Below are 22,444 nucleotides of genomic sequence, written 5' to 3'. Positions count from 1 at the left end.
ACATTTATTTTTCAATTAGTCTGACGTATTATTTCTCATTGAGCCAATGTTAACAGACTATTGCAACAAGAATTTCACTTGGGCCAATAGAAAAATTTAGATGTTATCGGTCACTTGAAATTTTTGATTTGGGAGGGTTAGAATTTTTTTACAGTGAACTATTATTATTATATTTAAAAGAGATAATACTACTACTAATAATGTTAAATTATATTAAATTAATAATTATCGTAATTTAATTTAAATAATAGTATTATTGTTAATTATTATTACAATAACAAGTATTCTTATTAGTAGTAGTATAATTATCGTAATAATAACTGTCATAATAATAATTATTGTAATCTAATTTAAATAATAAAATAATAATTATTGTTATTATTATTACAATAACAAGCATTCTTATTAGTAGTAGTTATAGTAGTAGTATAATTGTCATAATTTTAGTATTATTATTTATTTGTATTTAAAAACATTATTATATATTTAAAAATCAATTTAAAATAATAATAATAATAATATTTATGCATTTAAAAATACATTTAAAATGAAAATAATAATAATAATCCAAAAAAGTTTATTTAAAACTACTACGATTATTATTATTAAAGCATACATTTTGATCATGTTTCTGAACAGTCCGAGAGGACTGGAAACAGGAGGATCCTCAGCTGATTGCAGAGACTCTCTTTGCCGTGACCAGCATGTTGAGTTTCACACGTCTCGCCTACATTCTGCCGGCCCATGAATCCCTGGGAACCCTGCAGATATCCATGGGAAGAATGATCGATGACATGATGAGGTCAGATCTCGGGGTTTGATCTTCGCAATCGCACGTCCGATATGCTTACAAGAGGAAGAGTGGCTTTCATCAAATCTTTTTTCTTCCTCTACAGGTTCATGTTCATCCTCATGATTATAGGAACAGCATTTTTGTGCGGAATAAATAACATATACGTCCCATATGTTGAGTCTGCACATCTTGGCAGGTGATTAATAACTTGTTTGCATGTAATTTCACGTGTTTGGTTGGAGATGAATTATAAATGTGTTTTTCTCTTGTATTCCTTTTTAGATTTAATGACACATTTAACTTCCTCTTCTGGACCATGTTTGGAATGGCAAACCAAGAATATGTAGACATGCATGATTACGCTCTGGCTGAGTTTGTGGGAAGGATCTTCTACGGGATATTCACACTGCTCATCGTTATAGTGCTCCTGAACATGCTTATTGCCATGATCTCAAACTCATTTCAGAGGATTGAGGTGAGCATGTATAGTATGAAGAATGATTTTAAATGATTTGGTAGGAAACACTGTAGTTTTAGCACTCAAAAATGAAAATTGCTTTTATTTACAGTTCATGTCATTTCAAACCTGCATTCCAGCGGAAAAAAAAAAGACGACCATTTTAACTATCCTTCCCCGGAATTTATTTTTTAATTGAGTTTTCATCATGACTTTTGTTGCACTTGAACCAGGAATACACTAAAAAATAAATAAAAATTATGGATTCGAATTTAAAAAAAAGTAACAAATCCTTCCCTCGTGGTTCAAATTGACCCCCATAGGAATGATTGGAATGCAAGGAATGCTTCAGTACACATAGAAAAACCAAAAAATTCTCACAATTCGAACAAAAAAAGCCTAAAATTTTACCAATTTTTTTTATTTTATGTCTACGTGTGTATCTGAATGCATACTGAAGAGAAATGACTTTAGGACCCAGAGGAACAGCTCATTTGCTCCAAATATAGATTTACGTATCTCTTGTTTAAAACGTCTCTTCCTCACAGGATGATGCAGATGTCGAGTGGAAGTTTGCTCGCTCTAAACTCTACCTCAGTTACTTTAGGGAGGGTCTAACAATGCCAGTTCCCTTTAATATCATCCCATCTCCAAAGGCTCTCTTCTATGTCTTAAGGTAGGAAAACTTAAGCAATGTCAAACCTTGTATAGTGACTACATGATATCCCAGAGTATGTGCACGTTTATAAGGTTCTTCACCTTCAGGACCAGATGTAACCTTCATGTTCCTCGCTGTTTTGTGTAGAAGGATCTTCCAAAAGATTTGCTGTTGCTGTAAGAAGAAAGCCCCAGAATATCCTCCCATCACATCTGTGGTGAGTATCCGAGGGGGTTTTATCAATAGATCCTCTTTAATTCTTGGTTAAATTTGGCTGATGAGGTGTTTTTCATACTTTTTTTGTAGTCTAGCAATACCCTGAATAACAGCGGAGGTCAAGGTGAGGGCAGAGTGCCATACCGCCTGCAGGTCACCAAGGCTCTAGTGCACCGCTATATTGAAGCCGCACGCAGAGAGTTTGAAGAGAGCAAGCGTAAAGGTAGGTCATATTTTCGGCATCTCTGGGTAATAATCCAAAAGCATGCAGTATTTCAGGAAAAGCCACAAGAGTGACACATACAGCATTAGGCTACCTAAAAATGACCTGTTCAGGGGGCTGTGGCCTAGTGGTCAAAGATATGTTCTAGTAACCACAAGGTTGTGGGTTCAAACCCCAGAAGGGGATCCTTCAGAAAGACTTCACCACAAGTAGCCGTCTCTGTAATTAAAGAATGGAATAAGTGGACTAGAATACAAAATGGATAAAAGTGTCTGATTATTTAATACTTGTTTAAGACAGTTAGGCTACTTCTGATCATCTGGGATCAACACTTGGAATGCATACAGTATCATAATTCAGTAAACACTCTGTAGTGCATACTAGAGCCAGGCCGCAGGAAGTAGGGGCGCTGATTTCACAGGTGTATAAACGCATTTGTTTTATTAAGAAAAATAATACATTTTAAATCAGTAAACCTTCGGTAAGGAATTTAATTATAAAGTGTAAGTGGGCTACAAGTGTTGTAAGTAGATTTTAATTTTACACGGTTTACTTTCTTGAAACTGGAATAGTCTATTATTCTTTTGATTGACGCACACCAGGATCTGAAATTAACGGGGGCTAGTGGCAAAAATGCCAACAAAAGTACAAAAATGCCTCCAAAACCAAGTTATGAATGTGGGCAAAAACAAGCCTCAATGAGTTTTTAAAAAAAAAAATTATATAACTGTATCTAAGCAATATCACACAAACAAGAGTGCACTGTAAAAAATTATATAATCAATAAGTTATGACAACATGTTTTAACACATCAAATAAGTTATACGAATTCAACAAATTTTTTTAGGTCAGTTTAATGTAATTTAAGTTGAAATGACTTAACCAAGGTGAGTTTACTTAAAAATGTAAGGCAGCAACTTTTTTTTATTGTGCAGTTTTCCCCTCGAACAACATATTGAAAATGTGAAATTGATTTTATAGAACATATCAAACAAGTTATAATTAAGTAACGTACAGTAAATACATGCAAAAATGCGTTTTTGTCAAACCTATCTGTTTTTGCTCCTTCAAAGAAAATAGTTCCAAACAAAGCCACATCAGAAATGTTTCACGTCTGTGAGCAACGTTTAGTTCTTGAATGAATCAACGTTTCTGAACAAATTGATCTGAATGAATGATTTAATGGTGGGTCTATAAGGTAGGCACAAGAGTTTGAGCTGCATGATTAAGAGTTAAAGGGATAGTTCACCCAAAAAAATCTGTCATTAGTAACTAGTTAACTAGTTAGTTCATTACTCATGTCGTTCTAAACCCGTAAGACTTTTGTTAATCTTCAGAACACAAATGAAGATCTTTTTGATGAAATCTGAGAGATTTCTGTCCCTCCATTGACCGTCTAATCAACTACCACTTTGGCGCATCAAAAAGTTCATAAAGAGATCGTAAAATTAATCCATATTGAGCGGTTTTGTCAAAAATGTGTCCAAAATTCGCTTTTTATGATGAAAGGACTGAATTTAGGCTTTTATTCACATAAGTTAACACACAATAAGTGACCGTAAAAAGACATTTGTAATTATTTATATATTTCAAACATTTATATTTCAAATAAACTGTTCTTTTGAAAATTCTATTCTTCAAAGAATCCTGAAAAAAAATGGTTGCTTTTCCATTATAAGTATTAATTACATTTTAAATATAGGCTTAAATTAAAATTATGGAAGCTTGTTTCCACTATGGAATAAAACAAAACAAAAACGGTTATTGCAACATTCTTTTTTTTCTCGCAATTACGAGTTTATATCTTACAATTCAGAGAATAAAAGTCTGAATGGCGGGATACTTTTTTTATTTTTTTTGAAAAAAAATTGAATTGTGCAATGGTTCCTTTTTTAATTGTACTCAGTGGCAGAAACAAGTTATTTTAATTCGTAAAAATATTTTACAACATTACTATTTTACTGTATTTTTGGTCAAGTAAATGCAGCCATGCATAGGAGATTTGTAAAAAAATAAAAATAAATAAATAAATGCTAGTGTACAATTTCAGATTTTTAATCCATTTTTGTGTACATTTTTTTCCCCAAAACTTCCAGTCTAATGAAATGAGGCATGAAAGCGTAGAGGAAAAACACTTTGTAGTTTTTCATCCAGGAATTTCATGCATGTAAAATGCGTGTTGTTCATACAGCAAGTAGAACGCTATAATGAACCTTGCCATTGTCTTTGTGTTGTTGTGACGCTCAGATGTGGGGAACAGAATCACCGAGCTGAATAAAGTTGTGGGCCGGCTGCACACCGAGATGAAGGACTTCCACCAGAAGCTGCAGTGGCGGCGCAAAAGCGAGCCAGACCAGGCCAACATTCTGGGCAAATACATCATGGGGGCGAGAAACAATTTCCGTGACTTTGATAGGAATGAGGCCATGGGGTGTGAGAATACAAGTCTGCACATCAGTACGCAGCTCACAGAGGAAGAGGACGAGGAGGAGAAGAAAGGAGAGATCGTCTCAGAGGAGAGGGAGGAGCCCGAGTCCGAGGGCCCCGTGGAGACCGTCCCAGGAGAAGAAACTGCTTTTGAGACTGCTAGCACTCCTGATGTGTGAGAAACAAACACTGGGGGGGGGTCGCAGTGCACTGCCGTTCCCTGGCAAAATATCTAGTAAGAAGTTTCTAGATACATTCAAAACACTTCACATTACTGATCAAATTTGACATACTGTAGTCAGGTTTAATATGTAATTTATATCGTAACTGATATTTGAATTAAAACGCCTAGACAGATCAATCTTTTTTATAAGATTAATGATGCCAACAATATATGATAAATACATTTGCTGAGTGCTCTGTTTACTGAAGTCCATAAGAATTGATTACCTTAAAATGAAAATCACCAAAAAAAAAATATTTAACTTATTTTCCAAAAATAAAAGCACATTATTTTCATGTTGATAGACGACCGCACTGTTATATTACGATTATCAATGACAAAAAAGCACTTTCCACAAAAAAGATACAAATTTAGTATTTTTTTAATAATATTTATTTTAAATGTTTTTGAAAGAAGTCTCCTCTGCTAACCAATGCTGCATTTATTTGATCAAAAATACAGTAATATTGTGAAATATGTATGTAAAGTTTAATTTATTCCTGTGATCAAAGCTGAATTTTCAGCATCATTACTCCAGTCTTCACTCTTCAGTGTCACATGATCCTTCAGAAATCATTCAAATAATGATGATTTGATGCTCAAGAAACATTTCTGATTATTAATGTTGAAAACAGTTCATATTTTTGTGGAAACCATGAAAAAAAAAAGAAAGAAGATGATTCTTTGATGAATAGAAAGTTTAAAAGAACAATATTTATTTGAAATTAAAATATTTTGAAGCATTTGTTATTTTGTTCCAATTCAAAGTTAATGGTTAAAAAATAAGTGATGAAAAATGTTGCGAATATTTTACAATAAGGTCCCATTCGTAAATGTTAATGCATTAACTAACAGTGAGCAATATTCTTGCAGCATTTATTAACCTTTGATAATGTTAGCTTTTAAAAGAAAAAAATGCAATTCTCCATTGTTTATGACAACTAGTTTAAGTTATATTGTTCAAGTTTACGGTGCATAAACTAATGTTACCAGAAACAACTTTTGATTTTAAATGCTGAAATTAACATTTACTAAGATTAACAAATGCTGTAGAAATATTGGCCATTGTTAGTTCAGGTTTACTAGTGTAGGTAACAAATGAAACCTTACTGTAAAGCGTTACTTTTTTTTTCCTTTTTCTTTTGGGAAAATATAACTTTACAGTGTGCAAAGCAATACAAAATATAATAAAAAGCAGTAACACTTTACAATAAGATCTCATTTGTTAATATTAATACTGTAAATATATTAACTAACCATGAGCAATACATTTGTTACTATAGCCTGTTTGTTAATCTTTGTTAATGTTAGTTACAAATTACAGCTGTTCATTGTTTGTTCATGTTGGTTCACAATGCATTAACTTATGTTACCAAATACAACTTTTGATTTTAATAATGTATTAGTAAATGGTGATATTACCATTAACTAAGATTAATAAAAGCTGTAGAAGGATTCTTTAGTTCATATTAACTAAAGTAGTTAATTTATTGTAAAGTGTTTCCAAAAAAGCTAATATTTAGAGTTCCAAGCACCATTTTGTACCCCATTTGTGGAAAGTGCCAAATATTACTTGCGCTTTTAGTGCCTTTTAAAGTCAAAGTCAAAAACATCATCTAAAGTTCAGCAATTATATATAAAAGCCAGCAAGGGACAAAGAGCGCAGAGGCAATTTTTCACAATGATTGAGGGCTTTAAAACTTGTTTCTTTAGCTATTACATTGATTGAATCGTGTGCAGAGTCAAACATATTCCCTGAGCAGTTTATAAAAGCCCATTTAATAAAATATCTTCACATTATGTATACTGTGAATCAGCCCACGAAATGCATACATTACGAGGAGACCCATGCTTCCAGAATGAGGGTCTCCCACAGAAAGCGTGAGATTATTTTCAGGTGAACGCAGTGAGATTCCGGTCCCCTGATGATTCAGCACTCGACACTCCCCGTCACTGGGGATCAGTCAGCTTTTGGTGTTGTTTTTAATTAACCGTGAGCTTCGGTGTGTGTGTGTGTGTGTGGCCGTGGGCACATCACATCGCAGCTTGCTACACACCTGCTGTTTGCATCAGAAGCCTGGGGAGTCCTCGCTCTCAGGCAGAGTGGCCCCCGCTGGGACACCGTACCTCCAAGAGGGGGTACAAGGAGTTTGCCTTGAGAGTTTGAGACACCAAAGTGGTGCAGTCAGATTAAATTATGTGTCAGAAACAAGAAGCCAACAAGTTCAATGGGAATTAAACTTAAAAAAATATTACTTTATTGAGAATAATTATTTTACTTGTCAAGGTTTTTTTGGTTTTTTTTTTTTACTGATGATTTAAGTGACAAGAATGAGGCAGAAAATTTTACTTTTTTCAAAAAAGCACTTGTCCAACAAAAAATCTGATTATATCCACTAGTTTATAAATAAGACTACGTTGTTTGCTCTAAAAGTTAAGTCTACCCGAATAGAGATCGCTGCATTTTAAACAGCATTTCGCAGTTAAATGTGCTTCTTTTATAAAGAAATGTCAAATTATCCTGCTTTTTTTTTAGTGCTGTCAAATCGATTAATCACATCTAACATAAGTTTGTAAATATATAATTGATTTGACAGCATTCATTTTGTTATCTCTCAATGACAAAAACGAGGATTTAAAAAAAACTAATTGGTAACAACTTTACTTGAAGCCTTTATGATGCATTATAAAGGTATCTTTTCATAAATAATTGTAACTAAAATTAAAATGCATTTTATTTACAGATTCCTTGTCACATCTAAAATTGGTTTTCATGCGTTTTAATGCATGTTTTAAAATACTTTTAATGCATTATATATAAAGGCTTAAAGTAAAGTGTTACTAATTATTCCTATTAAAAAGCAAAGGTTAACAAGTGCTTAGTGGTTTTCTTCCACACAGAGTATAATAGAAGTGATTAAAAGTGATTTAGTAGTTTCCGTCAGGATTCCTCCTCTTCCTCCTCCTGGGATTGGCTGGAAGCAGATGATTGGTGGAGTGGTGTTGTCCTCCATTTAAAGAGTCCGATTGCAAAAGACAGGGTTCCTATTGCTGCTGCTGAAACTGTGGCAATGAGCTACAGGAACAGAGACGGCTAGAGTAAACATCTACTTGTGGAAATGAGTCCCTCATCATTAGACATGAAGAGATGAATCATCATGATGTTAACACGGTATCGTCCCAATGAGGCGATCATGCAATTATACACTATTAAACAAATTAAACCACAAGGAGCTCATCCAGGCTATTTCTTTCTTTTCTTTTCTGTTGTTGACTGACTGACTCATGTTATAATTGCACTAAATTATCCATGATACAGTAAGCTTTTGGACCAGTCACACATTAAATCAACATTTGTACTTTAAAAGGATAGTTCACCCAAAAATGAACATTTTGTCATTACTTAATCGCCCTCATTGTGGTTGCAAACCTGTATGAGTTTCTCTTTTTCTGTTGAACACAAAAGATGATATTTTGAAGAACATTTGTTTTTTCCAACTATGGAAGTCAATGGGGTCCATCAACTGTCTGGTTACCAACATTCTTCAAAATATCTTCTTTTGTGTTCAACAGGACAAAGACTCATACAGGTTTGCAACAACATGAGGGTGAGTAAGACCATTTTCATTTTTGGGTGAACTATCCCTTTAACGACAAAAAAAATACACAGACCTTTATAGCAGTATCTTGATGAACTTGGAAAGATCGTAGGTGTGCGCTGATCAGTGCCAGTGTGCATGGCAGGTATGCATCGGTGCTATTGGTCTCTCTACACCTACAGAAAAAAACATGGAGAATAAGACACACTGTAATAGAGTGGTATGAGCAGGTATGACGTCAGAACCAGGAAGACTAATTCGCCGCTGGTTCCTTCGAGATTTTCCTATGGGGTTTTATAATGGGTTTTTTTGATTTATGAGTAAAATAAAGCCTGTAAACATAACGTGATGATACTCATTTATTTTACCCATAAATCGAAAACCCCCATTATAAAAGACCATTGGAAAATCTCGAAGGAACCAACGGCCAATTAGACTTCCAGGTTCTGACGTCATACTGTACCTGCACCGCTCTATAGCTAGTGAGAAGAGTATAATGGAGTCGTCTGAAGTGTATAATGGCAGTCTGAATGTTTTAGGGTGATTGAGATGTCGTCTTGCCTTTGGTACAGGGTGCTGAGAAGCTTCTGTCTGTCTGTTAAGTGAAGGTGGAGCAAATTAAGCTCAGAGAGAACACTGAACGGCAGAGACTCTCCGTTTTGGACGAGCAGGCCAAGATTATACCAACCCTGAGGAGACAGAAATGTGAATATTAAAATATGAAATTAATGAATTGAAATGGGGGTTTGCGGGGGGGTATGGGCAAAGAGAAAACAACCCTAAACAAAGGTTTTATTTATTTATTTATTTATTTTTAGGTAAACTGAAAATAACTAAATCCTAAAAATAATATAGCTTGATAGAAGAAATAAATATAGCTTGTTAGAACAAACAAACAAACAAATATGGCTTATTAAAATAATAAATACAAATAAACTCAGATTGTTAGAATAAAAAAAAATCTATATTTGTTATAATAATTAAATATAGCTTGTTAAACCAAACATATATAGCTTAAAAAACAACTAATAAAAAAAACAAAAATAAATCTAGCCTGTTAGAACAAATATAGCTTGTTAGAATAAACAAAATATTTCAGTTCATTTAAAACAAATACTTTTTTTGAATAAAACAATATAGCTTGTTAAAAACAAAACAAATAGAGCTGTTAGAATACATAAAATAAATATTTATGTTAGAGTAAATACATTTTTTTTAGAACAAACAGATATAGCTTGGTAGAATAAAACGATAAACATTCATGTTAGGAGAAAAATAGCTTGTTAAAACTTTTTTTGTAATATAAATAAAGCTTGTTAGAATAAAAACAAATACTTTTGTTAGGATAAAGCTTGTTAGAAATATATATATATCAAAATAATAAATACAAAAAATGAATAAAACAAATAAAAGGTTAGAGCACTAGCTGACACTGGTACCTGTGGTTCGTTTTTGAGAGCTGCTTGCTTGTACATCTCTGCGGCATCAGAAACCTCTTTTCTGCCCAAAGCCTGTTCACCGTAGAACAGATCTCCCATTCTGATCAAAGCTGAGAGGAAAACAGACACTCATCACCACATGCAGTCACTGAAGCTTAAGCCACAGGGAGCATGAGAAAGAGCACACGCCATCCAACCTCAGCTGCCCTTCAAGAGGAGCACTTCAGTTCACTGTGAAGACACATGACTGCCGCCCTGATTCGTCTTTTTATATTATACTGCAGGTATGTATTCGTATTAATAATAATTAAAAATGGCTAAATTTCCCCTCCCAATATTTGATATTCTTGATGCTGCTCTGCTGCACTCCATTACACACCACTCTGTTTGTTAGGATGACAAAAACGGTTTAAAAATGTACATTTAAGGCTGGTCAACCTCAGCAGTCTTACAGTGCTCGTCAATGTCAAAATTATAGAGACGGCCAATCAGATTAAAGAAGGCGGGGCTTATTGTTCACTGACGACGAGCGAGAATTCCAACGCGAGACACTTTAGTTTTTACAGTGAAAGAGTGCATAAGATGCAAGTAACTACACATTGAATATTTGACAAATGTTTTACGATAGCCATGTTCAACGACGGACAGTTATATACAGTGCAAACTGCTCAACTTTTATGGAATTTTGCATTGAAAATACATTTACATGATCCATGTCATTCATTTGTTTTGTGTTTTTGACATAAGACATACATTTACATGATCCATGTCATTCATTCGTTTTGTGTTTTTGACATAAGACATACAAATAAGAGTGGATTTGTGTATATTTTCTCAAATAAAAACTGAATTTGCAAAAAGTTTAAATAGATTACTTTACAGCTAGGCTACAATTAGACCTAGAACTCACATTACTGTCCTTATTACGTTTTTTTTATTCCTTTGATTACACACACACACACACACAAAATGAAAAAATGTATTAGTATATTAATCATAAATTTGTTTAAATTACCATAAGGAGCTGGAACTTGATTCTGTATCGACATGTTGTAATATCTTAACATGCAGTGAGTCACCAGTGCTGGATCCAAAGAGCCCTATAAAAGATATAAAACATCTATCAAAGCCAATCGAGTGAATATGTTCATCTGAATCTAAAGCAAGTGTTTAGAACGGACTCACTGAGTTGAGTTCACAAAGGTACGCCACATTAAACTGAGCAGCTTCAAATCCACTCTCTGCCGCACTGAGGTAATAAATCAAAGACATGATCCTGCAACAATACGAGAGAGAGAGAGAGAGAGAGGGGGGTAAACAATAGAAAGTGGCCTTTGCAACTTCCTTTTCTAATGTAAATGAAATCTAAAAGGATTCTCTTATTGTAATTTAATATTATGATAATTATACATTAATATCTGCACTCAAACAAAAAGGTTTACCAGTCTCCTTTGAAATAGGCATTCAGCCCGTTCCTCAAGACTGTTCCCAGATATCCATTCTGTTCAGATGCCCATTTAACCCAACTAAAGTCCAAAGAGAGAGAGAGAGAAAAAAAATTATGTAAATAAATCCTTATAGCGCTTTATACAATACAGATTGTTTCAAAGCAGTGATCAACAGGGAAAAAATGATTCAATGACGCAAACAGAGTTCAATTCAAACGCAAAGACAAAATGTCAACTAGTACTAAGAAAGAATGCCACTAGAGGATTATGGGTAGCAGAGGCATCATGCCCATTCACACGTGCACGCTCAGCCAATTATGTTAAGTTGCATGAAGGGTTGATAAAGCTTGGGTCTAGATCTACAATAAAAATGTTCTATAATATTATTTTGAGTTACATACAGAATAGCGTCTGCTGGGCGCCGAACAACTTGGCCGGGGATCCCATGAATCCAAATGTCAGCCAATTCAATGCCACCGCTTAAGAGTCCTCTCTGGGCTGACTTCAAGAAGTACTTATATGCCTTAAACTGATGAAAAGGCAAAATCATAGTTAAAGAAAAACAATATCACAAGTCTAATATAAGTCTAATATAATCGGTTTAAAAGCACTTCGCCGTGTGAGGATTTACCTGGTCGGCAGGTTCTCCGGGATAAAGGCCCTGAGAGTAGAAAACTCCCAGGTTCATGGCAGCATCGGGGTGACCTTTGGCATCAGCCTGTTCCCACAGATGCACCGCCTTCTCGTAATCCTTCTCGTACTGCTCAAAGTACCAGCCCAGAGCTGTGAGAGCGGGAACAGACCCCTGCGGGATGGCACATCACTTAAAGGGTGTCTATTGAGTGACATACAGTCAATATGTCAATAAAAAACTAAAGAAATGCATGAGCATCTATTACATTCAGTAACATAAATAGTGTGCATAAACTAATCAAAACTAAATTTGAAATGGAAAAGTAAGGAAAGTTATCTCTTAACTAACTGCTAGTTGGTCAAACTACCCTAGGGAAAAATAAATATACCAAAAATAATGCTAAGTATACAACAAAAACATTTACATATTTATGTACTTAATATAAATACCCTGCAAATGTACTTTTGGAATTTTAAACTGATATACTTAAAATCTGCTTAATTGAAAAAACTAATTTTGTACTAAAGTGTGCAGAAATAGTGCCTGGGTCCAACTAAAGATATACTTAAGTATATTTGATTGCGCTAAAGTGGAACTAATGCAAGTATACTTTATGTACACTTTAAGTATATTTGATTGTGCTAAAGTGGAACTATTGCAAGTATACTTTATGTACACTTTAAATATCTTGCATTTAAACACTGATATTATACAGAGATCACACTGTCCTTACTAATAGTTTACACATTTAGGCTTTATATTAAGAAATGTGCATTGTGCAATAAAGTTTAATTATAGATCAGTGAGTGTCAAGTGATATGTCAGTAAATATGTAAATGGATTTGTAGTATACTTAGTATGATGCATTTAAAATACATTTTAGTATGTTTTTTTTCACTAGGGTAGATCTTAAGACGCAGTCTTAAAATAGTAACTAAGTTTATGCACCAAGCCCCAGTCTGAACAAATTTAGATGTATGACACCGGCAAGACATACCTGTTCTATTGCTTTCTTCAGGAATTTAACACCTTTCTGAACATCTTTTGGAACTCCTTGACCCTGTTAGTACAAGAAAATATGATATTTAGTACGCCTGGTTTAGCTTTCTCCTCAGCAGTATTCACCTTAAATGTTTTGCAAGACTGCCCTCTGCTGGCCAAATCAGATATTCTTTATGAACCATCATATCCTGAAATATATTCTGAACATATATGATTCAGGATTGCACATAAGATATAACAAAGATATAAAGGTCACTGACCGTAAGGAGCACAATGGCGTAATCGTACATGGACACGGGGTCATTGAGTTTGATGGCTCCCCTTTCATAGTGCTTCACTGCTGTCTGAATGTCTGGAGACACACCTTGCTGACCCCAGAATAACATACGACCCATTGCTTGCTGAAGAAGAAAACAAACAAACCTTTTCAGCTAAGATTCTGTGCATTTGATTTGTTGTTGGATGTGAATTGTAGTACCTCAGCCTCAGCCACTCCACTTCGTGCCTGCAGCTTTAGCCAGTGAAATAGATCGTCGTTTTCATTGGTTTGGGCCTTCAGGGTCTCTTCATCATTTAAACGGATCAACTCAACAAAAGTCTACAGAGAAGTTGAAATGTTATTTAGAAAGCCATTGAAACTGCCTTGCACAACTACCAGAAAGGCAGTAAAAACATCATAAAAGTAATCCATGTGACTCCAGTGGATTAACCTCAATTTTATGAATGAATTAATGACAGACTTTGTAAAGGGTTAGTTCACCCAAAGACAAAAAGGTATTACAGAAGATGTTATTTTAAAATGCAATGGCAAAAAATGCATCAATGAAATTAAGCACATCCAATCAGTCTAAAGTCTTTATACAAATTTCTACTGGATAAGACATTTTCAATGTTTTGTTGTGCCTCACAGCCTAATTTTTGTCTGTTAAATTCAATTTTAATATGGGAGACAACTTAATTTATCCACTCATAAAACTGGATGAAAATTTATGGAGAAATTTAAGGAACATGGTGTTTGAAAAAAAAAAGAAAACTATGTTATGGTTCTCTCGCAAAGGTATTGGACTTCTCCAAGAAACATTGCATTTTCTCGGAAAAGTATTGCATTCCACTGAAAAACATTAGATTTGTCCCAATTTGCGTACTTATGCACTATTCTATGCCGTTTTGTAGTATGAATGGTGCGAGTACGTTCACATTGAAAATTCCAAAAAGAAAAAGGCCATAATAAATACCCAGATGATAGACATAATTAGCCTAAAAAACAAAAGTGTGGAATATTGGGCATGCAAGCACTCAACTGACGGAGTTTTATTTACGTAGCGGAGGGGAAGGGGCTAACAAACTTCGATGCTGAATAACAAAATAAGTACAGAGTGTATAGTGCGTCATTTGGGACAACTATTGTGTTCTCTCGCAAAAGTATTTTGTTCTTTCGCAAAACAACAGCGTTCCACCAAGAAACATTGCGTTCTCTCGCAAAACAATTTCCATTCCACAAGAAACACTGCATTCTCTCGCAAAAGTATTACGTTCCACCTAGAGGCATGAAGTTCTCTCGCAAAAGTATTGCGTTCCACCTAGAGACATGAAGTTCTCTCGCAAAAGTATTGCGTTCCACCTAGAGACATGAAGTTCTCTCGCAAAAGTATTGCGTTCCACCTAGAGACATGAAGTTCTCTCGCAAAAGTATTGCGTTCCACCTAGAGACATGAAGTTCTCTCGCAAAAGTATTGCGTTCCACCTAGAGACATGAAGTTCTCTCGCAAAAGTATTGCGTTCCACCTAGAGACATGAAGTTCTCTCGCAAAAGTATTGCGTTCCACCTAGAGACATGAAGTTCTCTCGCAAAAGTATTGCGTTCCACCTAGAGACATGAAGTTCTCTCGCAAAAGTATTGCGTTCCACCTAGAGACATGAAGTTCTCTCGCAAAAGTATTGCGTTCCACCTAGAGACATGAAGTTCTCTCGCAAAAGTATTGCGTTCCACCTAGAGACATGAAGTTCTCTCGCAAAAGTGAGAGAACTTCATGTCTCGCCTAGAGACATGAAGTTCTCTCGCAAAAGTATTGCGTTCCACCTAGAGACATGAAGTTCTCGCACAAAAGTATTGCGTTCCACCTAGAGACATGAAGTTCTCTCGCAAAAGTGAGAGAACTTCATGTCTCGCCTAGAGACATGAAGTTCTCTCGCAAAAGTATTGCGTTCCACCTAGAGACATGAAGTTCTCTCGCAAAAGTGAGAGAACTTCATGTCTCGCCTAGAGACATGAAGTTCTCTCGCAAAAGTATTGCGTTCCACCTAGAGACATGAAGTTCTCGCACAAAAGTATTGCGTTCCACCTAGAGACATGATGTTCTCTCACAAAAGTATTGCATTCCACTGAGAGACATTGCGTTCTCTCGCAAATCATTTGAGTTTTCTCACAAAACAATTTCCGTTCCACCGAGAAACATTGCATTCTCTGGAAAAAGTATTTCATTTCAGCAAAACAACTGCGTTCCCCCAAGAAACTTTCTGTTCTCTCAAGTTTTACAATACAACAGAATCTCTCAGGGAATGCAAATGTTTTGCAAAAGAATGCAAACGCATTAAAATATATTTCAATCCCATCTTTTTTAAAATGTATTTTTACCATCAAGTCCCTAGCGGCTCCATAGAAATGTGGGACTTGTTATAGATAAAAGTTTGTAATTGGGCTTTACAAAGCAAAAGCAAAAAAAAAAAAAAGCCTCTTACTTGCTGTGGGGTGGGTTTCTTCTGATCAATGCTGGTTTGTCTCGCAATATTAATGTAATAAGCATAGGAAAGGTCACGGTCAGGGGTCGTCTCCAGGTCACCAACATGGTGCATGTGCCCTAAACGCAGAAGTGCCAATCTCCAGTCCTTCTGAGCTGCCAACAGGGACAACAGCCAAGCCTGCAGTGCCACAGATCAGGTTACATCTTAATCGGCTAATTCTCATTCACTTTTTGTTGTATTAGACAGCCATGCTTGAGATCATATTACAATTACACACGCAAGATTAATGCCGGAGTGACCTGATCACCACATTACCCCAAAATACACACCTTGTATGGCTGTCTCTTGACTCCGATTCCACTGCTGTAGAGCACAGAGGACAGATGCAGAGCTCTATAGTCTCCTAAGCAGCCAGACTGCAGCAGGAAAGGCATCATCCTGGTTATAACCTCCACACTGTGAGCTGCACTGATTTTACGGAGGACTAGAGCATACAGCACCCTTCCCACTGCTGTCGCATTCACCCTGCCTACAATAGAGGAAACAATAAAAGCACAAAAGTACATATCATTGTGGCAGCGGCTTTTGCACAGACAGGCACTTTTCGAAGATCAGAATCAGACTAAGATTTATTGCCAAGTATGCTTAAACGCGAGGAATTTGTCTTGGTGACAGAAGCTCCAGTGCAAAGAGAGAATGACAGAATGACAAGTAAAAAAAAAAAAAAAAAAAAAAACCTGGGTAAAGAAACGTTTCTTGTGTCTGGCTGTTCTAGTGCTCTATAGCGCCGACCAGATGGCAACAGTTCAAAAGAGGACCTTTTCCTCACTCTGGATGAGTACAGTTCTTGTAGAGTGGGAAGGGGAGTACTGATTATTCCCTCAGCAGTCCAGACTGTCCGTTGTAGTCTTCCGAGGTCTGATTTGGTAGCTGAGCTGAACCAGACAGTTGAAATGCAGAGGACTGCCGTGACAGCCGAGTAGAAATGTGTCAGCAGCTTCTGTGGGAGGTTGAACTTCCTCAGTTGGCGAAAGAATTACAACCTCTGCTGGGCCTTTTTCACAAATATGAGTGTCCCACTTTAAGTCCTGAGAGATGGTAGAGCCCAGGAGTGTTCATGATGGAAAGGGGAGGAGTGCTGGAGTCGTCCTCCTGAAGTCCACTATCATCACTGGCCCTGTCCCAAATGGCACACTTCATGTGCACTTGCAGTATGTGGTCTTACAATGGCCGCTGGTTGCGCATGTCTGTTAAGTCCACAAGACTGTAAGGTGTCCCATTTGTCATTTTAGGTTTCAGAAGGGTGCTCACGCGTGCCCCCGTTGCGGCCGATATGCGCCCTTGATGCGCACTTTCGATCCCGCAAGCCCACGAGCTCCGCAGCAGACTTCTACCCAACCGTCAAAGTGGAAATATATCACAAAAGTGTGGACTAGTAAGAAGATTGTGAGGGCTTAGGGTTCCATTTGGGCCAGTTTTGAGCATGTTCTGCTCCAGGTTGTTGTGACCCACACCAGACAGCCAGCTGTTCATCCGCTCTTCTATACAGACTCATCACAATCTCGGATGAGGCCGATGACTGTGGCGTCATCGGTGCACTTTAGGAGGTTAACAGAGGGGTCTTTGGCAGTGCACTCATTTGTGTAGAGGGAGAAGAGCAGTGGGGAGAGAAAACACACAGTGTGCGGGTGTTGGATGTGATTTTTTGTGAGTTAATAATGCAATGATCTTGGCCTTCAACACTATCATCCCAAACCTCCTCCTGTCCAAAGTCCCTGGTTTGTCTAGATTTTGCAGGATGTAGTGCAGTCCCATGCTGACAGTATCATCCGATGACCTGTTTGCCCGATAAGCAAACAGAAGGGGGTCTAGCAAATGTCTAGTGATGTCCTTCAGGTGGTCCAACACCAGTCTCTCAAATTACTTCATGACCACAGACATTAAAGCATTAAAGTCTGTAGTCATTCATTCCAGTGATCTTGGGTTTCTTTGGGATGGAGACCCTTTCTTTCTTTCAGTGGAACATTTGAAGCGTGAAGGAACTTTGCATCGCTCCAGAAATCTGGGTGAAGATGGATGACAGCTGGTCTGCAAAGACTTTTAGGCAGGTGGGTGAGACACTGTCTGGGCCTGGTGCTCTCCTGATCTTCTGTTTCCGGAAGAGCCAAGATACATTCTCTACACAGATTCTAAGTGCAGGTTGAGTAGTAGGAGCGCAGAGACGGGGGTTAGCAGGTGTTGATGGTTGTGCGGAGAAAAGGCCAGAGATCGTTTGCTGGAACCTGTTTTCAACTTCTCAGAGTAGCTTCTCTTGGCTACTATGTCCTTTGTCAGTGTTTTTGGCCCGTTTATACAAGACTCTGCCCCCAATTCTATAGTCATCTTCTTTGAATTGGTGAAGCAGTTTGATTTTTGCAGTGAACCATGGTTTATCGTTGTCATATGTTGAGTTAGTCCTGTGGGAATGCACATGTCCTCACAGAAACTGATTTCACAGTATCAGTAAGCTCATCTGAAATCAGTGGCTCCATCTTCAAAACACTCCAATCAGTGCAGTCTATGCTCTGGTGGTTGCCAGAATATTGCTATAAGATTGCTAAGGTGTTCTGTGTATGTATCAGTGCAGTTTCTAAGGGGATCTGAGTCTGTGCCTGCTAAAAAAAAAAAACATCTTAGATCAGTCTAAGGTGGTTTGCTGGTCCCCCAGTCCCAGCTGGTCTGTAGACTGGTTTTAGAGGAGATTTGGGCTAGGAAAAAAACAACTAAATCCATTTCAAACTAGACCTTCAAGGTTTTTTTTTTTTTTTTTGGGTTTTTTTTACCAGGGATGATATTCTAATTTCTAGATATTGCTTGGGTTCCTCCATTGTAAATTTATCAACACTCATGATATAGTGGGCTACCTATAAAATATTTGAGGTCAGTAAAATGTTTTAGAAAAAAAGTATTTTATGCTCATGATTTTCTTTGATCAAAAATACAGTAAAAACAGTAATTGTAAAGCATTATTACGCTTTAAAACAACTGTTTTCTATCATAATATACATTTTAAAATGTAATTTATTCCTGTGATGGCAAAGCTGAATTTTCAGCATCATTACTCCAGTCTTCAGTGTCACATGATCCTTCAGAAATCACTCTAATATGTGAATAAGAAAGAAACATTTCTTATTATAATTATCAATGTTGAAAACATGCTGTTGAATATTTGAGGAAACTTTTTTTTTCAGGATTCTTTGATGAAAAGAAAGTTCAAAACATTTATTTGAAACATAAATATTTTGTAGCATTATAAATCTTCAGTTTTGATCAATTAAATGCATTCTTGCTGAATAAAATTAGTAATTTCGAGAAGAAAAAAAAAACTTTTGAATGGTAGTGTACATAATATGAACACTTGATCTTCCATCAATAAACTGTTTAAATATAATCTTACCATATTTCTGTGACAGTAGTTTGGTCAACTGTGCAACTTGGCGTCTGTAAGGATTTGTCTGAGATTCAAAGAACATGCATTGCTCTGTTGAATTTCCTGTACTGTGATTCAGCAGCAGTTCTGTGTATGTGTCCAAACAGCTGTCTGGATGTGAACATACATACATAATTGTAGACAATGACAAAAATACATATTTTGATCTCTAGCGCAGACTAGTGGACATCTGTGGTACTTACCTGACAGTCTCTTTAAAGTGAGCGAGTGACTTGGCACAGAGAGGAAAAGCTCTGATTTGAAATTTTGACAAGACTGGAACCATCCAGTGATATTAACCTTTGATATTATATGAGGAAGGTGAATCTCAGCCTGTGAAGATGTAAAATATCATGCTTAGTCCAGGGGAATAGAATACAGTATACTCAAAATGTTGCTAGAGCAATGCAAAAATCCTGGGTTCAATTTTCAGGGAACGCATCAACTGTTAAAATTGTATACTGTGAATGCAATGTCAATCACTTTGGATAAAATAATCTTTATATAATATAAAAACATTACAAAAAAAAAATTCTACCTGGTCAGCAGGGAGCCCCTGTATACGATAGAATGTAGTCGGTCCGTAATATCCTTCAATCCCCTGTATGAATTTACCTCCACCAATCACAAAATAGCCATGCGTGTCATCCAACATGATGTTCATGCCAAATCTGCACAAAACACCAGATCCTTCTTATAGCAATAGCTTATAACTGTGAAGCTTCAATTTTACTGCTTTAAATGAAGAATCTTACATGTGCTCATCAGCTTTCATATCAGTTTTTTGCTGTCCGTTGGTACATGCAATAGAAATTTTTGCCTACAGGAGAAGAAACATGATGAGTTTCAAATATGAAAGAACAGGAGCATTTTGCACTAGAACCGTGAGCCAAACCCACAGTAGAGAGGTGTACAAATGTTATTGTAATTGACCATTATATAACTGGCTCCTTTTGTGCCACCAACTGAGATCATTCAGTACTGTGTGCTTATCACACATTTTTTTACACACACACACACACATCCAAACACAAGCTCACCATTCGTCCCAGAATCTCCAGGTTGATACGACACCACTGATGAAGAGGAACCTTAAACGATGAAAGGAACGCTGATGAGCGCCCCACATCTCCATGCACCTGGACGTGAATCTTACCTGAACGAATCGGACAAAGGTAAATTCTGTAATTGATCAAAACCAGAAATGAGTGAGAGTGGTCCGAGACCATCACAGCCTTACCAGTGTCAGTGAGGAACAAGGTAGGGGTGGCATAATTATTTTTCACGTCAATGTGGTGCAGAAGTCCACATAAACGGTCACGGCAAGGATTTGTCAGCAAAACCCAGAGAGATATGGCACACCTAAAGAGTCAGAATCAACAATAACTCAGTTATTCTGTGGATTAAATTACTAAACTTAAGCCTGGTTGGCAAATAAGTAGAAATGCACAAGCTCTCACCAGGGGTAATAGATAGATTTGATTCTCAGGCCTTCCAAAACTTCATTTCTGAATGGCTGGAGGGTTTTGGTGATGCCATAACGCTCACCAGTAGAGGCATACAATGTGGAAAGAAGAGACGTCACCTCTTAAAGGAAAATAAAAGAGTTTGAAAACATAAGATAAATTAACACAAAACTTTTAATGATTAAGCTTGCAAATAAAAACACTAAAAAAAGGATAGTATTGTGCCATTGATGCATTGTTGCTTGAGTGTCCAAATACTGTTGGGGTCAACTGTGCACAGTGAATGATTAATATATAATGTACATGAAACCCCAATGTACTTAAAATAGGACCACAACAATGCTATTACTACAATTTGCATGTCCAACGGTAGTACCATGCTATAATACCATTTTGTTCCGCGCACTGTGGCATGCCATCTCCCCTGACTCTCCAGAGCAGATCTGTGTCCCAGTTGGCACAAAGCAGGTGTTGTTTGAAGGGTCGACTCAGTGGTGAGTGAACATCGAGGGGAACCGTGACACTGGCTCTAAAAAGCCTCCCCGGTCCGGTGGATTCATCAGGGCCGATCCAACCTCGCAATAAACAGCTGAGAACCCAGTCAGAACTGCGCGTTATCCAATCGGGCCGGTACACAAGCCAGTCAGGAAAACTCACGACCACCACTCGGGTTCTGCCACGACCGGGCTCGCAGGTCCAGTATTTGTGAAAAACAACTGAGGTAGATCCAGAATCGAAAGAAACCAGAACCTGAACGTGTACTTCGGACGACTCATAACAGGTGTACTGAACGCGTAAAGGACAACTGGAGACTGGCGCGTCAGGTGCGTCGAGGAAAGCCACAACACCTGTGCTGGATCGGCTCACACAGACAGTTAAAGGCACCTGGTTATAAACAAATAAAACACATTTAATTATGGATGTAAACTATTGGTCTACCTCTAATTTGCATTTGAAATGTAGTAACTGTAGGCTACTTACAGAAACAATGACATGTAAACACAACCAATAAAAACTCAAATCTCCCATCATTCGTCTTCAAAAAAAAACAAAAAAAAAACAGCAGCTATCAGAAGATTTGGATTAAACGAAATAATTTAATTAAAATGAACACAGACGGCTGGTTTCCATATCCGCTTCCATAACCGTTGAAGTGCAGGATTTCACGTGATCAAATGCCAAAGCAGGTACTCGATCCCGGGATAACATCCTGTTTGAGCTGCAGGTGGAAGAATTTAAGCAAACAGAAGGGACAGTTCCACCCTCTAATGCAAATCTAGCGTAGGCTACTCATGAATAATTCTCGTGATTAAGCGCTGTGATTCTGACCTGCTGGTAATTCGAATTAGAATGTATGTGTATGTGTAGTGTAAACCGAGAATAAACTCTCAATGCAATCTTAAAACGATGCTATGACTGTGACCTGTGCAGACATGCTCATGAATGTTGCAAATTTCAGAATTAGCACCGTTTAATTAAAGAGTTGTTATTTTAATTAAATTTGACCACACCCTACCGGAAGTTGAAAAAGAAAAAGAAGAAAGTGGAATTTACTGAAGTACAATTCAGAGTGATAGATGATTCCGTCTCCCACCTTTCTTTTTGGGGATTGTGGCCATGTAGCTACTTTTTGGAGAAAAAATGTTTT

At 36.9% G+C, this 22,444-nt stretch overlaps 2 protein-coding genes across 3 annotated transcripts in view; one reads left to right on the top strand and one right to left on the bottom strand.

The window, feature by feature from the left end:
• trpc2a (transient receptor potential cation channel subfamily C member 2a) overlaps positions 1 to 4,953 on the top strand; it is a gene marked incomplete at both ends in the record, with an annotated part of 10,688 nt that extends 5,735 nt beyond the window's left edge. The window contains 7 exons of the mRNA XM_082180827.1: positions 640 to 802; positions 897 to 989; positions 1,076 to 1,268; positions 1,799 to 1,926; positions 2,056 to 2,125; positions 2,215 to 2,347; positions 4,595 to 4,953. Coding sequence (XP_082036953.1) covers positions 640 to 802; positions 897 to 989; positions 1,076 to 1,268; positions 1,799 to 1,926; positions 2,056 to 2,125; positions 2,215 to 2,347; positions 4,595 to 4,953 — 1,139 coding nt within the window. The remainder of the gene's footprint in view (positions 1 to 639; positions 803 to 896; positions 990 to 1,075; positions 1,269 to 1,798; positions 1,927 to 2,055; positions 2,126 to 2,214; positions 2,348 to 4,594) is intronic.
• Positions 4,912 to 22,444, bottom strand: LOC309506870 (protein sel-1 homolog 3). 2 transcript variants are annotated; one of them, XR_014208955.1, is made up of 24 exons: positions 21,778 to 22,444; positions 21,186 to 21,681; positions 20,791 to 20,917; positions 20,571 to 20,692; positions 20,371 to 20,486; positions 20,086 to 20,150; positions 19,869 to 20,001; positions 19,534 to 19,663; positions 19,298 to 19,441; positions 16,191 to 16,390; positions 15,859 to 16,038; positions 13,598 to 13,717; positions 13,380 to 13,520; positions 13,115 to 13,177; positions 12,115 to 12,288; positions 11,885 to 12,012; positions 11,478 to 11,561; positions 11,221 to 11,311; positions 11,051 to 11,135; positions 10,036 to 10,145; positions 9,158 to 9,285; positions 8,670 to 8,772; positions 7,055 to 8,073; positions 4,912 to 5,020 (listed from the first exon to the last, which is right to left on the bottom strand). XR_014208955.1 is itself a non-coding variant. In XM_082180826.1 (23 exons), exons 1-23 carry the CDS (start codon positions 21,826 to 21,828, stop codon positions 7,939 to 7,941), a joined length of 3,126 nt encoding a protein of 1,041 aa, XP_082036952.1. In that variant the 5' UTR covers positions 21,829 to 22,444; the 3' UTR covers positions 5,491 to 7,938. The 2 variants fall into 2 exon arrangements, 1 of the variants encoding a protein (XP_082036952.1); XM_082180826.1 differs by lacking the exon at positions 4,912 to 5,020 and having other exon boundaries at positions 5,491 to 8,073.

This window comes from Leuciscus leuciscus (genome assembly GCF_965113295.1).
Source record: "Leuciscus leuciscus genome assembly, chromosome: 9".
Taxonomy (NCBI): domain Eukaryota; kingdom Metazoa; phylum Chordata; class Actinopteri; order Cypriniformes; family Leuciscidae; genus Leuciscus; species Leuciscus leuciscus.
This window is presented reverse-complemented; position numbering and strand designations above follow the sequence as displayed.

Bases quoted from the DNA above. Each gene is read 5' to 3' on its own strand.
- LOC309506870 (XM_082180826.1), bottom strand. From the start codon at position 21,828: ATGATGGGAGATTTGAGTTTTTATTGGTTGTGTTTACATGTCATTGTT. The intron at 11,562-11,884 runs GTATGTAACTCA...TTTGGACTTTAG, and splicing joins CGCCCAGCAGACGCTATTCT to TTGGGTTAAATGGGCATCTG. The intron at 8,773-9,157 runs GCAAGACGACAT...TTTTTTCTGTAG, and splicing joins CTCAGCACCCTGTACCAAAG to GTGTAGAGAGACCAATAGCA.